The 20009-nt window shown below is 36.7% G+C and overlaps 1 protein-coding gene across 18 annotated transcripts in view; it reads right to left on the minus strand.

Moving 5' to 3' along the window:
• The window catches only part of PPFIA2 (PTPRF interacting protein alpha 2), a 515275-nt gene extending 495706 nt beyond the window's left edge, over positions 1 to 19569 (minus strand). For 15 of the 18 annotated variants that reach the window (XM_045366636.3, XM_065524630.2, XM_045366635.3 and 12 more), the window contains exons 1-2: positions 18457 to 18740; positions 13963 to 14213 (exon numbers count right to left, since the gene is read on the minus strand). In XM_045366636.3, coding sequence (XP_045222571.1) covers positions 13963 to 14211 — 249 coding nt within the window. In that variant the 5' untranslated portion in view covers positions 14212 to 14213; positions 18457 to 18740. Of the gene's footprint in view, positions 1 to 13962; positions 14214 to 18456; positions 18741 to 19327 lie in introns of those variants that run through there. The other 3 variants (XM_065524620.2, XM_074007496.1, XM_074007492.1) reach the window with 1 other exon arrangement.
• Positions 19570 to 20009: the final 440 nt, after the last annotated feature.

Consider the following 20009-nt stretch of genomic DNA (forward strand, 5'->3'; position numbering starts at 1 on the left):
TGCTGTAGTACCTATTCCAAGTTCCAGGGCCAACAATCTCACTTTTTGAAAAGCAAAATGATTAAAAATATTCATTTTGGGGGAAATTTGTCCTAATTCAAGGCCCAAGGAAGAAATTGCCAGTTATTCAGAATCTTACTCAATAAATTCAATCATATTTGAGAGAAATTAGTAGAGCCTTATTATTAGTATTTTTTAAAATTATTGGTGTCACAAATAAAACTCTGGTTGCAGTACAAATTGTAACTTAAAATTCAAACCCTAGGTACCTTTGGCCTATGAATCTTCTCTTAAATAACTTAATTTTTATGACTCTTAAGTAAACAAACAACAAGTATTAAGGGTTTACTAAGGGCCAGGCAGCCTTAGCTAATTCAGAGATATTATTTTGTAAACTAATTTAATTGCAGAGGTCAATGCAAAGGTGTGTGATCTACTTAGAGTGTGATAGTCATGTTTTAAAAGAAGATGTCCATAATCATACTTCTAAACTCTTTTTCACAAACTGAGGAATCGTGATGGTGGCTGCTACCTTACCCTCGAGCTGTAAAGCTCTGAAGTGAACTATACAGGAATAGTAAATAGTGTGAATTTCAATGTTCCTGTTACTGCATATAGAATTTCTCATCAAAGATTCGTAAAAATAAATGAATCATAAACGTGCTAATATTAAGTACAACAAATTATACATTTTAGGGAAAAATCTCAGGTTAAATAGAAACGCATCTTGATAATACTAATGACTATTTTTCTGTTGGTATCATTCCCTCTGATAGAATAACAGTAAGAGCAGGCCAAAAAAAAAAGAGAATAATTTAAATATAAACTATTCCAAAGCAAAAAACTAATCAAAATGTTCTACTGTTAGTTTTGTCCTTCCACAAACTGAAAGTCAGATATAGATAATAAAGAGTGGTAGTAGTATTGTAATGTCATATAACTATTAATACACTTTTTTGTGTGTGAAAATTGGCTTAGTTTAATAAATAAATTCCTTAGTGAAGAAAAACATGAAGAATGTGAAAAAATGGAATTGGAAATGTACAGAAATTGTGTCACTATCTTAAAAATTCCTTCAAAGCAAATCATATACATTCTGACCTCAGTGCTATGAATGTAACATATTCAAAATGTCACCACCACTTCTTGATATAAAATCCACTTCATTCTAGAAGGGGATTTGAGGTGCAGCATTAATGCTGGTCTCACACATAATGACACTCGTGTTGTAGACACTTTAGCCATAAGGCTCCACGAATTGTATTTGTTTTCTTGTGTTCATTAAGATTTTTAATGTATGATAGTGATTTTTTATGATTGCATGATTTGCTAAATAAGCATAGAATAGATACGGAGAATGTATACAACAAGAAAAAGAATAATCTTTATTTTCATTTATTTAGTATTTTTTTAAACTCCAACTAAATGCTAGATATTACAGGCAGAAAATACAGCTGTGAACCAAATATAAAAGAATCCTCTGACTCAAGCTTGTCCAACCTGGGGCCCACAGGCCACACGTGGCTCAGGATGGCTTTGAATGAGGCCCAACATAAATTCGTAAACTTTCTTAAAACATTATGAGATTTTTTTGGTGATTTTTTTTTTTTTTTTTTTTTTTTTTTACCTCATCAGCTATCATTAGTGTTTTTGCATTTTATGTGTGGCCCAACACAATTCATCCTTCCAATGTGGCCCAGGGAAGCCAAAAGGTTGGACACCCCTGCCTGACCTCAGAGAGCATAGAGCCCAATGGAGGAAAAAAGAAATAAGTAAGATAAAGAAATAAAATATACACTATACTAGGTGGTTATAAATGCTTTGGAGGAAAAGTAGAGAAGAGGGGTTGGGTGTATTAGGAAGAGGGATGTAATAATTTCATAAATTTAAGCAGGGTGATCAGGCATGGCCTTACTAAGTAAATATTTGAATAAAGACCTGGAAAGGTGAAGAAAGCAAGCTATATGGTTATTTAGCGGACAACTTTTCCAAGCCTACAGAGCAGCCACTGCAGTCCCTAAGGCAGTTAAATCTCTGACTCGTCGGACAGCAAGAACACCAGGATGGTGGGATAGAATGAGTGAGCTGGAAAACAGTAAGATATGTTATCAGATAGGTAAAGGGGAATTGCAAATGTTAACACTATAGGACTGGTTAAAGACCTAGGCTTCTCCACTAAGATGGGAAGTTATTTCAGAGATTTGAGCAGATATGAAACAAACTGACTTACTTTTTATCCAAATCAGAATCTTTTTTATTGCTCTGAATTATATCGATGAGCTACAAGGACACAAGCAAGGAAAACGGTTAGGAAATTTTCATCTAAAATGGGTAAGAGATAGTGACTCTGACTAGGATGGAGTTGCAGAGGTGCTTATAGTGGTTCAATTCTGCATATACTTTGAAGGAAACACTGAGAGACTGCTGATAGATTGCACAGAGAATGTGGAAGAAATAAAACACTGAAGTTTTGGGCCTAAGCCAATGGAAGATTGATGTTGCTATTAATTGAGATGTCAAAGACTAAGTGAAGATCATGAACTCAGTTTTGTACACGTTAAGTTTCAACATTAGACAATAAGTGTCTGAAAGTCGAAGGAATGTCTGGAGAAGAGGTGAAAATTCTGGAGTCATCAACATTTAGATGATATTTAAAGGGAGCAAATGGATGACATTATCAATAGTGTCAATAGAGATGGAAAAAGACAAGGTTAGGATCTGGGCCCTGGAGTAATCAAGCATTAAGATGCCAGGAAGATGACAAGTGAATGATAATAACGACTGAAAAGTGGCCAAAAACAAAAGAGGAAAACCAGGCAAGTGGGCTATCCTAATGCCAAATGAGGTAAGTGTCTCAAGAAAGAAGGGGAGATCCACTGTGTCTAAAGATGCTGATAAAGTAAGCATGAATAAAGACTAAGAAATGACCACTGCATTTAGCAGTATGGGGGATATTGCTAATCTTCACAGAGCAGTTTAGATGAAGTTGATCTAAATTCATGTTTTCTTAAATCCACTCCACTCAGGGTGAATTCAAGCTGAATGCCTAAATCCAGGAGTAGATTAAAGAGAAAATTTGGGGAGAGAAATAAGAACAGATATAGGCAATTAAAAGAAACAAACAAGGCTGGGCACAGTGGCTCACGTCTATAATCCCAGAACTTTGGGAGGCCAAGGCGGGTGGATCATGAGGTCAGGAGATGGAGATCATCCTGGCTAACACAGTGAAACCCCGTCTCTACTAAAAATACAAAAATTAGCTGGGCACGGTGGCACATGCCTGATGCTCCAGCTACTGGGGAGGCCGAGGCAGAAGAAACATTTGAATCTGGGAGGCAGAGGTTGCAGTGAGCCGAGATTGCACCACTGCACTCCGACCCAAGTGACAGAGTGAGACTCCGTCTCAAAAAACAAAAAAAGCAAAAAAACTTTTGCTGTAAAGGGAAAGATAAATGGTGGGGTGGTATCTTGGTAGAATGGTGGGGCGGGGGGAGGGAGTGTTAATAGCTTTAAAAAAATTAAGAGAAATGTAAGAACATATTTTAATATTTCAGTTATAATTATTAGAGATGGACCGATTCATAATGTAGGAAAAAGAATGCAAAAGTTTTGTGCAGGAATAGTAAGGGGGGATGAGATCTAGAACAAAAGGGAAAAAGTTGACCTTTTCTAGGAACATGTACAGTTCATCACAGTAGAGGATAAAAGGCAATAAGATCACTAAAAATAACAGCCAGTTTCACTGAATTTACAAATACATGTGACAGTCAGCAGAATTTAGGCAATGCCTTCTTATTTGCCATTAAATATTCCTAGAAACCATAATTGACCAAAGATAAGATAAAATAAAATATAGATAGCAACACTATGCCATAAGCATAGAAGTTTACACAGAATAGGCCCTAAACTATTTGTTGAATAAATAGTAATTATTCATGAAATAGTTACGATTAAACTAATACAGCTAAAATGTTTGCCCTTTATAACGATTAGCAAAATAATATGACAGATTAGAGAGACTATAATTCTTTTGTATTTAAGACAATAGAAAATAGTAAATTCTTTTGTATGTAAGTAAATAGAAACCTCAGAAGTTCACTGGTTTTCCAATGTCACACGGTTTAGCAAAAGTTGAAACTGAAATCCAAGTGTTCCACTTTCTAGTTAAATATCTTTTCATGTAACCTACACTTTCTGGCTGATAAAAAGGATCTTATAAAGTATGCTCAATGCATAAAAAGGTAAATTTATAGTAGTATAAATATCAGACTGGGGATCCTTGAGTAATTAAATTCAGTATAATTATATGAATTCTAATAATAATTTCAAATTTCATTAATAATAATTTGTTTGCCTTAGAAGTAGTTATGATAAATGCTTCCTTTTTTTTTTTTTTTTTTTTTTTTTTTTAGACAGAGTTTCACTCTTGTCACCCAGGCTGAAGTGCAATGGCATGATCTCAGCTCACTGCAACCTCCGACTCCTGGGTTCAAGCAATTCTGCTTCAGCCTCCCAAGCAGCTGGGATTACAGGTGCCTGCTGCTATGCCCAACTAATTTTTTTTGTATTTTTATTAGGGATGGGGTTTCACCATGTTGGCCAGGCTGGTCTCAAACTCCCAACCTCAGGTGATCTACCCACCTTGGCCTCCCAAAGCGCTGGGATGACAACCATGAGCCACTGCACCTGGCCACAAGAAATGCTTTCTATTGTCCATGTCTCTTAAACAGGGTTTCCAGAGGACTTTAATATTTCTTTTAATCTAGATGAACATAACAAGATGAAGAAGAGGGCTCAGGGTAAAAACAAAAGTATGTCATTAATGGGATCCTGGTGAATACCACTTACAAATTGTGTGGTGCTGAAGAAGTTACCTAATCTCTCTGTGCCTTGGTTTCATTATCTATAAAATGGGAATAGTAATAATAATGGCGTCATTGGAATGTTTAGAATCTTGAGATGATTCCTCTACCCAGTTTAATGAATAAGCTGAATTTAGTAGCCATTTTATCTCCTCTAATTCCCTCAGGTTAAGAAATTAATATGAAACAAAATTTCACACAGCCATCCTAGCTTCTCTGGTATGATTAGACAATAAATTATTATCTTTTCTTTTATAATGAAAAAGTCTAGTCTAGACTAATGATTTTATAGTTTTGGTTCGATATAGGATTATAAAATAGACACAGCCCTAAGGTCCCATCTAACCTAAAGTTTCTCCCCTCACACTTGGTTCAGGCTTACTTCAAGCCCTGAAGTCTGCATTGGAGGGTAGGTGTCTGGTGGTCTCTCACATCGCCCACTCACAGCAACTGTTTCTGACCACTTCAGACTCAGGGCCTGTGAAAAAAACTTGGAGGGGAAAGACCACAGTTACATGTGGCTGACCCTTGTGTCACCACTGTCTGGGATTTCTGGAATGGCAAATGTGGAAGCAATGACCTTTTCTTCTTCTTCTGCAGTGCATCTGTGGCATTCTCAAAGAACCCCTCTGTCAGTTCTCCTCTCTTGGAATCAATCCTCCAAATTTGTTGCTCATAATTCACCACATTGGAACCTTGGAACCTGGGCTTCTGTGAGTCTACTCGCCTATGGGCTTAAGATAACCCTAAGCAAGCTCCCCTTGTGAGATCACAGTTGCTCTTCAAACATTGGCAACCTTCTTGACCATGGAGAATCAAGAGGACTTGCCTGCCTTGCAAGTCCTTCATCTGCTACATGGCTGCTTTCAGATTTCAGACTCTATATCCTTTACTCTCTAGAGGAAACCTGTTAAGCTCTCTGAATGTTTTTCCTGAAGCTCATCTCACTTGGCTAAGGTGAGCAGGAATTGCTCTCATTTCTCATACATGGAGTGGTAGATTATATACAACAAACCAACAGCTCTCCAAAACAATTGTACTTCTCTTCTAGCTTTTCCAACTCAATCTTTGTAGAGTTCCAATGTGGAGTTTGAGTTAAGACTAAACTTAACGGGTTGGACTATATCTTAGCATCTCCTGCAAATAAAGTCTTCTGCCTCACTTAATTAGCTTTATCTCCAACAGAGAGAGAGGGAAACACTCCCATTTGAATATCTAGGTGCTTAAATAAAACACTGAATGGCATAGTGGGAGTGTTCAGAAATGTTAGCTATTATAATTAATTTTATCTTTGTTATTGAACATTTAAGAAGTAACTACATAAAGAATTGTCCACAAGAAAAAAAATTGAGAGGAATAAAACAAAATATTTAAGAACTAAGACAGTATGGCATCTTGAAAGTTAAAGGGATAAGATTAATTTATCTGGGTTTTGGAGAAGGGTGGTGTCAAATAAAACAAACCTACTACAATTATTAATTGGTTATTGGTGACAGCGAACATTCTGAACAGGAAGTTAGAGTAAAAATCAGACTGCAGTATAGAAGTTGAAAAAATTGAGACAGTGAGAGCAAGTCTGGAGAATAAATGTGGAGAATAAGTTTACAGAAGAAGAAAAAAATAAGTTGAAAACTAAGGGGAAACAGAGTCAAGGGACTTTTTTGTTGTTAATTGTACTTGTCATCATTTTAAGAAATCTATTTGAATATCTTGCAAAATAGCCAGCTTAGAGGAAAAGTAATTGAAGATACTAGAGACAGAGGGAAAAAACAATCAAGAGAGGAGGTAAAAAGGAATGTTGTCAAGGATTTAGAGATAAATATTCATATACTAGAAGGGCAAGGCTTTAGATTGGAGAATGTAAGTAAATGAAGACAAGTATGGGTGTAGATAAGTGTGTGGGAGGAAAATAATGAGCACTGAAGGACAACATATCTACTAGCCTAGAAAGGGAATGTTATGGAGAATTAAGAGCATGGGAATTTCAACATGAAATAATTAATAGCATTGCTTAACAAAAAGAATTCAAGGGACATGGAGAATATGAAAGCATCACTAGATTTGCAAAATATTGGTGGCATATACACATGTACTTTATTTTAGGAAAACAATGATGATAGAAGCCTGATTGTAAGCGTTAAAAAAGAAAAAGAAGCAATGAGCAATATAGACCGCAAGTGGATATCATTTTATTTGGCCAGAAGAAAAAATAACTAAAAGAGAAAAATACACATTAAGAAAGTAGGATGGCTATAACAGGAGGTAAAAGATGGAACATCTTTCTCTCTGACAGGTAAGGGATAATGCAATGTGCTGGTATTAGGTTTCACAGAACACAAAGGAGCTCAATTCAGTTATAATCTCAGCACAATAGGAAGGGATGTTGTTTGATGTAATCAAGGGACATATGTGACTGGCCATGGTGGAAGTGGAAAATTTAGGAAAATGCAGTTAAGAACTTTTTAAAAAGATAAATCAAAAGACCTTTAAAATTTGATAAAGATGGAAGAGAGTAAGGATTTTTAGTGCTCTCAGTTTGTGCTACTGTTCATTATTACCCAGTAAAATTGTGCAGTTAAGGTTGGCTAAAGATAATGATGATAATATCTACAATGATAATATCAGCAACAATAGCTACATTTAACATTTATTGAGCATGTACTACCTGTGAGGCATTGAATTGATCATTTGACATGTTCCAACTCATTTGTTTCTCATAACGATCTTATGAGGCAGATTTTATCATTATTTGAAGTAAGCACTTTGACCAAGGTTATTGAGCTAGTAAGTAGCAAGTCCAATTCTACCTAGGTAGTATTCATTCAGAATAAAAGTGCCGTCAGGGCAGAAGCTGTTGCTCTCTATAAGATTTACTCAAATAGTTTGAATGTCAGAATGTCAAAAGATATATATGTCCTCCATAAGTAGCCTCTTTTAATTTCTTGTCAAGATGTACACCAGCACATCCCAAATTATACATATAAAAACCTGGTATTTTAAAATGCTCAGGGTTTCTGAAGCACATACTCATACCTCTTTTCAATCACTCCTAAGGGTAGATGCCATTTACTCTTTTCAATTAAGGAAACAGAGTTTGAGACAAATCAAGTGACTTTCCAATGGTCCCCCAGCTAACAAAGGAAGGAGCCCCAATTTAAATTCAGATCTTCTGACTCAAGTCCAAAGCCTTAGCCATTCAGGACATTACCCATCTCTGACCATTCTTTCTCTTCAATAGTCTTTACATTTCAATTATCTTTTCTAGTTTTCTGGTCACATTTCTATTTCAAATCTCCATACTTCACCAGAAGGTTATCACAATAAGCTTTCTCTAACATGAAAATGACCCAAATCAAAATCACTCTTTTAGTGACATTTGTGGTAGGTCAGTTGCACTAATAGTCCCAGTGTTTCACTTATCCTGTAGCCATACCCTTTGTCATGTAATTCTGTTCTGCTTTCCACTCTCTCTGGGTTTGGCCAAGTGACGTTGTCAAAAATGACTTATGCAGAAGTTTAATAAGCATCTGCTTATATCCATTTGGCTCTTACTCCTCTTCCATGATCATGAGAACCTGCCAGGGCTAGCCCATTGCAGGATTAGACACATGGCATAGAGGTGAATGGCCCCAGTTGACTCAGCCAAGGCCATCCTGGATCAGAATCAGACAACAGCCAACTAACATAAAGCTGACACAGCCTACCTTCAGCTAGCCAGTGACATAAAGTTAGTCCAGCCAAGATCAGCCAATTCAAGATCAGCTGAATTCCACAAACCCATATTTTTGTATGTTATTGAGGTTTTTGTGTTGTTATATAGCATTATTTAAGCAATAGATAACTGATAAATATCATGTAATCCATCCAAAATCAAGATTGTAGAATAATTTTTATTCATGATCTGATCATCAGTTCACCCAAAATTCTACAGATTATTCTACAGGGAAATTCCTGTCTTTATTTTGCACCACACATAATAACAGTCTACACTCCACAGCCACTATATAGAACTTTACTTTCATCCCATAACATTTCATCAAACAAATCTTTTTTCATTATTGATTGCCACTTAATTTTTTAAAACAAAACAAACAAGAATCCCCGAAGAGTCTTATTTGTGCAAAGTAGGGACTCTAAGCCTAGCCTGAGAAGCAGAGCATATGCTGAATTTTGGTTTCCCATATGTCCTTCAGCAAAGTTCTATCTGCACAACTTTACTACCCCACATGGAATATCTCAGAATCTTTACCAACCTTTTCTCAAAAATACCTCTTTAATATCACTTTCCACATGAAACTTGTTGTAGTGAATCACATATCAACTTCATAATTCAAATACTTTCAGTACTTCTATAATCTTCCAGTACTATATTTGGGCCCATTTATGTATTTTTTCCAAGGAACTCTATTCCCTAAACTGTCGAAGAGCCAAACTGTTTTCCCCTATCCGCTTTACAAACATATGTAACTATTTAATAATGCACAGTGGACCCTCAATATATGCTAAAAAAGGTGATGAAAACAAATTTTAAACTTTTACATATGACATTCTGCAATAGGAAGCACATTCCCTTTACCTCTCCTCTAAACATTCTTAACAAATATATGAATAATTGACAATTATTCCCCTTGTTCTCAAAAATGTGTAGGATTTTGTCAATATTCCTAGTAAATTATTCTAATTATCCTAATGATTATTCACATACATGTACAGAAATAATCATCTTTTGGCATTCTGGATAAAACAAATGCAAGCAATTCTATATTTAATGCCTTATACATTAATTAGTTTTTATGTGTCTCATTTTCTTCAATCATCACAAGTTACCCTATAAGCTGTTAGTATTAAACACTTTCTGTAGCATGGAAATCCGAAGTTCTGTCTCAAACTGGTGATGTGTAGTTGGGTCACAGTACAAACCTGATCTTCCTATTTCAAGTTTATTGTTCTTTCTACATCAAAATGCACATATATTTAGTTCTGCATTTACTTTAAAAGCCTTTTTTATGAGCCTGGTACTTTGGCAGTTCAGGGGGTTTTGCATTATTGAGATCTGCTCGTTTTCTCAAGGAGCTTATAGTTTAGGTTGGGGAACAGGCACATAAACAGATAATTTAATTACAATATGATAAACGATAAGAGTAAAGCACACAGAACAGATGTACTTAGGGTTCAGAAAAGAGTTCCTGAAAGAGATAAACTTTTGGCTAGGATGGGAAATTAACCAGACAAAGACAATGAGGAAGAACATTATAGGTAGAGAGATGAACATGCATGAAGGAAAAAGAATGGAGTTTGCTGGGACACATCAAACAGTGTCATACTATTCAAGCATATAATGTGACATATTTACAACACTAGAAATGTTAGGAGATGTAGCAAAGAATTTCAGGGTCAGGTGTCAAGAAAAACAGAAGAGTAGAGAGATTTGAGAATTATTTAAGAGGTACAAAAAGTATGGCCCACTGAAGACTGAATTTAGAGGAGGAAGAAAGCACCAACTATAAGAACTCTTAAGGTGTCTAGGTAAGGAGTTGGAGCACACTTAGGTTGTGAGTTGGAGGTAGATGATGACTGGGTTTGCAGCATGTTGAATCTGAGGTTCTGTGGAACATTAAAATGGATCTGTGCATTAATAAGTTAGATCGTTGAGGGAATAGCTTAGAAACGTCAGGCCTGGAGGTGTGGAATGATGTGAAATTATCAACACTCTTTAAACAGATATACCCAAAGACACAATGAAAAACTAAACAACATGGCTATAAAATAATTTACATGGCTAAAATTGTTAAAAATTATTGTTGCCTTCTTTTATAAAGAAAAAATGGGAGAGAAAGTGACTAAAGTAAAGCTCCAATCACCAAGACCTAATAGCACTGAATAGGCAATTTAAGACATCTATGTCATAAAGTTTATCTCTGCTTTCAATTCTACCCTGTGTTTGCTGAAATAATTTTCATTTTTCTGTTACTCTAGTGGTTTTCAATTTTACATGCCTTATTTCTGCCTCAAAACTCACATTTATGGTAGTCATTTTCAACTTCCATCTAAATATCAAATGCAGTGCCACCACACAATGGCACATTATTTACAAAATATTCATAAACTTTCAACGATAGCAATTAATGAAGAATATTCCTCCATTAGTTATAGAAAACTTACAGCCCTAAAGATACAGATTAGGTTATTAAACACTTTCTTTTAAAAAAAATAAGAGGATTATCGCTGTCTGAGGACCTGTGGATTTCTAGGGGTACTCAGATATTTATAATAGCAACATACAAATTGACATTGAAAAAGATATCCTTAAAGTATTTTTAATTTAGAATGGAACTATAGCCATCTAAATGTATAGGCTCATAATCCCTAATCTATAATTCTAAAATCCATATACTCTGAAATTGACATTTTATTTGTAAATATGTAATGAATTTGATGGGTGGGAAAATCAGACCTATACTTATCATGAGACTATTTACAGTCTTTATCTTTTCCATGCAGTAGGGATACTCATAGAATTCTCTTCAGAAAAATTTCAGAAATATTCAGAAATATGGGTGCTGCCCATAGTCCTTCAGGAATAGTGTTCTATAATATGCTACACACACACAGAAAGAGAGAGAGAGAGAGAATGAGAGAAGAAACTGAGAACAAGAGACGAAGAGAGAGAGAGAGAGAGAATCAGAAAACCTGTGAGCTCCAAAACACAACTGGCCCCAAGGGAGTTAGATAAAAGGCTGGGCAGTATATTTAAAAATTAAAACTTAACATTTTAAAGGCAATCATAATTTAGATACTCAATACAACTGAAGACTAGAAATAAAACATTTTTTTCTTATACCTTTACAAAGAGATTTACCTCCACAATCAGTTATACAAAGAGATTCACCTCCACAATCAGTTATATATAAAAATATTTTTTAATTTTCTCCTTTTTTTCCTAAAGTATCTTGTTCTAGTGCTTTATTTTCACAACATTTTTAAGTAAAATAGTCACCTTTTTTTTTACAGAAGGGGGAAATTTAAAAATCCAAATTACTTTTAGATACATTTTGATAAGATTAGGATTTAAACTGAAAACTTCAAGCTTGAATAAAATATAGAAAGACAAATGTAAGTGGGATACATGCAGAGTCTTACATGTAGGATCAGAATCAACTTCCAAGAAGAGTGGAGGGGAAATGGGAACACACTGCAGCATCTACGCAAGTCAATTAGAAACTTCAGTTGACTGCTGTCCCAGTACACATTGAAGGTATGTTGAACTTGTCTCCAAATATCATAAAATCCTAGTGTAAGCTAATGAAACACTGTATCCAGAAGGAGAAATGATTGCCCCATTTTCCACTTGTCACAGTAGATGAGGAAGAGTGTGACTGGTTCTTGGACCACTTTAACAAGAGAATTAACCAACTCAAATAATCCTCCAAGAGAGTAAGTATGATGGTGACAGTTCTAGAAATCACCTTATGAAGAGCAATTGCAAAGACTAAAATAGCTTCCTTAAAAATATATAATATTTGGTGTAGCTATCATAGCTGCCTTTTGAAATGAGTCAAAACATTTTGTGTGATGACACAAACCATGGTACCAAGAAGTGAGAGTTATAAAAACATTATTTCATCTCAGCACAAGATAAACTGACTGAAAATGAAAAGGACTGGAATAGCAGTTATTCACATAGGGCTATGGGATTACCTAATCAGGATGCAACAGGGGATTCTTAGCGATCCTTTCCATTTTGAGAGTCGTAAATATGTCTATGAGTTAACAGTACAGATAGCTTTAGAATTTTATCAATTTTGAATATATAGTTTTCAATATTTATAAAGATATCTTTGTTACAAGCCATAACTCTGTGAAGAGAATTCAACTCTTTAACATTTAGTGTACTGTTTTTTAAGGAAAGGGCCAATCAACCTTGTATTTAAAAGAAAGTTTTAGTTTAATGGGGGTGACTGTCAAAAATCCCATTCATTTTTATGTTTCTTCTCATACCTAAAAGAGGCATAATTATATTATTATTATTATTTTTTTTTTTTTTTTTTTTTGGAGATGGAGTCTTGTTCTGTCCCATGCTGGAGTGCAGCGGCGTGATCTTGGCTCACTGTAACCTCTGCCTCCCCAGGTTCAAGCAATTCTCCTGTCTCAGCCTCCCGAGTAACTGGGACTACAGGCACACGCCACCATGCCTACCTAATTTTTTGTATTTTACTAGAGATGGGGTTTCACCATGTTGCTCAGGCTGGTCTTGAACTCCTGAGCTCAGGCAATCCACCCACCTCGGCCTCTCAAAGTGCTAGGAGTACAGGCCTGAGTCACTGCGCCCAGCCTATGCGTTTCTTAAACAAGTAAATTGACTTTAATCATTAACTTTGTATATAAATAGGCTGGCAGTTCTTAAAATATCTTAGGATTTTTTTTTCTGTAAAATACAAAGATTGACAGAAATGTATTTAAACATAGCTAATCTAACAATGTTAAGTTAGTGAGGCTTAACTTTTTCCCTTTCACCAATCTTCAAAATGTTTTAAAAATAAAAAGAAACCAGTTAAAGTGTTTTTTTTTTTTTTTTCCCCAAGGGAGAGGATAATATATTAGTAATTCCAAGAATTTTAAAGCAGATATGAGGCATTTAAAAAAAAAAAAAAGACGAAACAATAGTTGGACACGAGGCTTCCAAAGTACGGTCAAAGGCAGACCATACAACTGAAAATGAAAAACACTTATTTCCAAATGTCAACATTGTGTTTAAAAGGTAAGAAAGATAAAACTATCTCCACATTCTGGTCATTAAAAGCTGATCAACAAGTGGTTTTCTACCCTACTAAGACACACAAATACAACTTTTAACAAAGACCAGGTAAGAACTCTTGCTTCTCACATAAACCCCCAACGACCATTAACAGTCCATGACTTTGTTTGAGGCAAGGTTTCAAGTGAACTAATCATCTATTCCTAAGTTGTTCTTAACAAAATGTGCATATCACATATGTTAAGTGGAAAAGTAACATTAAGAATGGGAGTAAAGTGAATTTTATTTAAATCTTTCCGAATTTTCAATTACAATAGCAGAAACAAAGGCTACCAGGAAGCATACCTGTGGCAGGGCTGAATTGAGCTGTCTCTGGAGTGAGTCTCGGTCATAGATGACATCCTGAAGTCTCTGCTGGGCAAGTGAGAGGCTTTCCTGGGTCTCCCGAAGGGTGTCTAGAAGACGATCCCTTTCATCTAGCATATTCACCATCAGCTGCTCAAAATGGGAGTCTGAGTCCGAGCCACTGCTTTGGGACCCCCTTTGGCTCATTGGGGTGTCCTCATTAATCGTGGGCATCACTTCACACATCATTGCTTAAAGAAAGTAAGTGGGAAGGAGTCTTAGTAAACAAATGATTTCCAAAAATGTCATTTGGACATCAATTCACTAAATATTTTTCAGCTTATTAGCCTATTTGTCTCTATTTCCCCTACCTGTTGCCCCAAATCCAACCAAGCAAAATGTTTTGACCTCAATGAAATATGATTCATTTACTTCCTTCAGCCCTAAGTGCTTTCTCTTTCCATGACATCACGTTTGTCCTACCTCCCATATGCAACTTTGTTTCACTTGTTTCTCAAAGTTCATGTTCATGATTTATCCCACCTAATTCAATTTAAATAAACATGTTATTTCCATTATTATTTCATCACCTTTCTTATCTGCAAGTTTACAAATCTCTTAGAGTGAATACTTTTTATGTTACCCTTATTTGTTATTACTGTATATTGTTCATGGCAAGCACAGTGTCTGGCACTTAACCGGTAGGAAGTAAATGACTTTTGAATGACTTAGGTAATTCAACGAATTAATGTTTACTCTTTCTTGTAGAAAATCTACAAATCATTATTTATTTTATATGATAATCAACTTTTACTTTTTTAGTCAACAGATTTTTTTTTCAAATTGACTAGTTTTAAGCTTTTTGACATTACATTTTCCATTTTATTACTTTTGTATGCTCTCTCCCTGAATTCCTATGTGGTCTACCCAGAGCAGATAAGTGATGCTGACTGAATTAGACAAAAACGTTATGAAATAAACTGAGGTATATAAATTTGTTTAGAGTATTATACTCATCATTACACTTAATATTCCTTTTTTCCTGTTAACTACATAGTCTGGTTTTCATCCAAACAATACAAACTAACACTCTTTCAAATATTCTGCAAAACAGATGTCATAAATTATATTAGCTAATGTAGTAACTTCACATCTCAGCTGCCAATCACAAATTCTCAGTCATGAAATAAATGAACTGCTTTCAGAATATTTTAAAATTGGATTTAAAATAGACAAAACACACTTAGGTGCATGGTTGAACAATTACGTGGCATCTTAAAAGTCAGAAATTATCTCATTTTCTCTTTCATCCTCTAGCTAATGTTTCAAAGAAAAGTCAAACTCATCTCAGTTTTGGTTGTTGTACTATGGCCAGCAGCTATTAATTAGACGGCTTGGTTTTGCAAAAGGCTAATGTGAAGAAAGGCAGGTTTGGTTGTTGATCCTGAAGCATTTTTTGGTTTTATAATGCAAGGTCAATTAATTTTTCTGCCTACACATTCCTGTCCTTAGGGAAAATATTTCTGGTGATATTTTCAAATAGAATGTCAAGATTTAACAGCTCAATATTTAATTACTTTTTATGTGAGTCTTCATATAAATTGGGTTATTGAGGAGCAAAACTCAATTATCTGTGAATGATCTGGTCAGGGACTCCTGAAAACTAAGAGAAACTTTTAAAAAGTATGTAAGTAATAAAGTATTTTGTGAATGATAACCTATATTAAAAAACTAAGGGGGTCAGTGAATATTAGGAAAATTTTAAATGCTTTGAAGTTTGCTCATTGCTCATAACACTGAGCTACCTGAAGGCAGGAATTTAATTTGTTCAATTTTGTATGCACACTAAAATATGTAACAGAGTACACACATAAAATGAATATAAGCACACACACCCCGATACCCACACTTGATACTACTGTTACACACTTAATAGATAAAACTGTTTCTTGCATTTGTCTCAATTTGATTTTCATTCAAAGACTATCACAAAGATGGAAAATGCAAACTCTTTTTAACTGCTTCAAACTTTCTTTATATTAATTGAAAAGGAATTAGAAAACAACAGTGTTCCAACACATTTGATTATTTAAAACAATTAGTTAGCAGGTCATGCATGAAATCTACACACTGAGCAGCTATGTCATTCTGAGAAATAATCACCAGGAGCCAATGTGTTTACTTTTGACACTTAAGGTTAAAACAAAGTACTGGGAGAGCAAATCATAGCAGTGGGACAATTTGTGCCCAAATACTCACAAGGTTTAAATTTTAGGGTTAACGAAACCCTAAAAGGTTTAAATTTTAGGGTTACCTGTAGATTTAAATTCTTAAAACTATATTTTAAATTCTTAAATCTATACTTTAAACTATGTCGTTCTTGAATGAAAGTTATTAATTCCTTTCCACCCTGAATCACTTAGAACAACTTTAAATTCCAAGGCAAAGCATAACAGCAGTGAATACCCCAGTATAATTTTCACCTGAATATAATATCCTAACAATCCCTCGTTGTTACCATGAGATACTAAACATTCACAAACTTTAGGGTCTTAAATCAACATTAAAGGTAGTCTTAGATTTAGTCAAAAGATGCTATGATTAAAAGTGGCTTAGGGACTTAGAAAGTCTATTAAATCTACACTCAAAAGAACTTGATTTGATTCCACTCCTAAGGCACGTGAACCAGGACAAGTTACTTTACATGTTAAAACTTTAGTTATCTCTTTCATGAAAGAGGGCCAATAAGCTATGCTTAGGAAAAAAAAAAAGAAAAAATCTAATAGGTAATCTGACTGAGAACACACAGCAAAACATATAAAGGGCAATTACAAATGTAAGTATTTATTTCTATTATAAAGTGATCAACATTTATCTTTGTAGAAACAATATTTTACCTTTATGACTCATTCTGCTGCTCTGTCTAAAGGTTTAATTCTAGTAGATACTTTTGAACTCTTCATATCCAATTTATAAAAATCAAATTATGCAAAATTTACTTAGGAAATAAGATGAATATATGTTGCTTATACCTTACAGTCAACCCAAAGGAGTATATCCAAAGTCTTCTTATCAAATTTAGAAGAAAAAAATAGTCTACAAAAAAATAAGGCCACTTTCATGAACTAGCTTAGTTTATTTCATTAGAATTCAGATTCTAACATAAATTACAAAATATTTGAATAATCCTTAAAATGCAGTATAACATTTCTTAAATGCACATTTTGTACATTTTAAGTATTAAAAGCAATTAAAGATACATATTCAATGTAAGAGTTAAACACCCTTTTAAAGAATGGATGACATCTGAAGCAACTTACACAGTCCAGAAGGCTATGGTCATTCAATGTCTAGTGCATTTCACTCAGATATATCACTTTTAACTTTTATAATCAGTTTCAATACTAAAAACTGCATTAATCACATAATTTCTGAAAAGCCAGAAAGGGCATCCTAACAATTTGCCTTGATATTTGCCTTTTCATCAATCCCCCCTCCAAGTCAATTCGATATATAAATTATGTTATCTTCATCTAGATATTGAAGCTTTCCTCATTAAATTGCTGAAGGTTTTGAAACCTAGTCAGAGACATTGTTAATTTTGTTGATAAATAAAAAAAGTAATAATAAACCTGATTGGCTTAATTATCCCAGTGCTGAAATTTAGCTGGCAGAATTTTATATCAGGAAAATCAACTCCTTTATTCTTAGCACATAACCTTGACTGTCTTTTAAATTTCTCAGATTTCAAAATAAAAGTTTGAATGCCCACTGGAGTCCTCACTCAAGGGCTTTCAAAATCCAATGTGTTCCTTAGCAATGTATGCCATCCAAGCAGTACATCTTCAGATATGAGAATGCTACAAAAAGCATTTTTTCTTTTTGCTGTCAATAAATGACTTTATCTAATCATATCAGTAAGATGTCGGCCCTACGAGAAGTAAGAATGTAATTATTCTCTATAGTGAGTTTCTTCTGAAAATATTTAGTCTTAAGAACCATCCCAGCTCCACTTCAGTTAACCTACAAGGAGTAATTCAGTGAGAGAAATCCTAGCTATTGTCTGATTACATTACATGAATATTCTCCCTCCTGTTTAACTCTTTGAAAGCCTCTGTCCTCGGGAAATATTATCACCTTTAATGGACACATTTTACACTTTCTTTACCCTAGTGCATTTACAGACAGCCAAAGAGCCAGCTCACCCCACACTACTGGACAGTTATCTCTCAGCCACACCCCCCACCACCTTGAAGAAGTTGACTTCATCATTTCCATATTAAAATTGTTCATCCTGCCCAACAGGACACAGCCAAGTAGGCAGGAGGTAGAGAGATAGGAGACGGAGAGGATGAGGTGAAAGCAAAAGACACCTAACAGTAATCAACAAGGAGGAATTTGCATCTCATCTTCCCTGGGGGCGGGGTGGGGCCAGGGAGGTGGTCAAAAAATACAGCGAAAGGAGACAGTAAAACTCAAAGACAGTTTCTGTACCTAATGTCTGTGATTTCGGGTCCTTGCTTCTTCAATTGATCAATGACAACCGCAGTCTCCGGCTTGAGGAGAAGGGAGGCTCACACCCAGCACTCCTGGACCATTTCCCTAGCAACCGGAGGAGAAAGGCAGCTCAGACACACGCGTGCCCCGGCGCCCTCCCGGAACGTGCCCCGGCCCGGTGGCGTGGCAGGAGCTCGGCATCTTCCCGTGGCTCCGTCAGCAGCCAAAAGGAGAAGCGTCCATCGGAAAAATGGCATATTACAAATTTTGCTTTGGGAAGCAGAGCTCGGTTCAGACCATTGTCAAACGAGGAGAGGGGGAGGCGGCTCTTAAAGCAGCCGCGGCCCCTTTGCCAGAGCAGCCGCAGCTCCCCGCGTGCAGCTGGAGCCCCGGGGCGGAGACCGGGGACCGGGGACTGGGTTTGACTTTCAGAAACTTAACCAAGCGGCGCCGCTCCCCCTCCGCGCCCGGGCCACCCGGGGTGTGTGGGGCGTCCCTCCAAAAGAGATCTTGGAGAAAAGGCGTGAGAAGTATCTGGGAGAGAAGTTCTCCACCCAGTCCTCCCTCCTGGAGCCCCTCTGGAGTTTAAGGCTAACCCTGGGAGTTAGAAACCTGAAGGAAAACGAGTCCCTAGGGATGCAAAAAGCAGGACAGGTCTCCTCCTGGCCCCTAGCCTGTTTCCGCGCTCCCGCGTCTCATTTCACTTAAAGGAGGCGCTTTTTCTCCGGAAAGGCAAGCATCACCCCCCTCCGCCCCCCTCCCTCCCCACTGCTCCCCCCCTCCCCACCACCACCACACACACACCCATTTTTCTCCTCCCAGCCTTTTTGCAAGCCTCTGCTTGCTTCAGTTGGCCGGGAGAACCAACCTGCTGGGAGCCGGTGAGGACGCTACAGCATCTTCTCTCCTCACTTGCCTCGTGCGGTGGTTGCTACTCCTCCTCCTCAGTCTCCTCCCCTCCTCCTCCTTGGCAGCCACCACCTCCTCTTCCTCTGGAACAAGGGCTTCCCCTGGAAGCTGCTGCAGTGGTTTCCACCGGCCCTTAAATAAATTCTGAAGTAATCACGTCTTTGCTCTCCTCCTCACGCACACGCGCCCGCGGATACACTCGTCTCCCCCGGAGCCGCTCCCGGGCTGCCGAGGCTCGCTCTGCTCCCAGTGCCCCCTGCGAAGGCGAGGGCCAGGGATGGGCAAAGTAGGAAGGGGGCACACTCTACCCCGCCTGGGCTTCTTTCACACAATGGGCTCCACAGCCTTCGCTCCTGTCAGTCTGAGCTGGTGGGGATGGGAACGGACTTGGGCACCTTTTGGCTCCCCGGTCTTCTGTGCTTGTCATTTCTTTAAGCAGTTTTCTTCCCACTGGGCCAGGACATGGTAGTCATGGTTGTAGGGACCTGAGCCAATCTAGGGTGTGGCGGCATCTGTCATTTCTCATTACCTCTTCAGTTCTTCTTCATTCATATTGTTTTGGTAATGAGAATTGTATGTTAAGTATTCCATGCCCCAGTAAATTTTAGCTTTGAGCAGAGTCTGGTCTCTCCATTGCACTC

Source organism: Macaca fascicularis, chromosome 11 (genome assembly GCF_037993035.2).
Source record: "Macaca fascicularis isolate 582-1 chromosome 11, T2T-MFA8v1.1".
Lineage (NCBI taxonomy): Eukaryota > Metazoa > Chordata > Mammalia > Primates > Cercopithecidae > Macaca > Macaca fascicularis.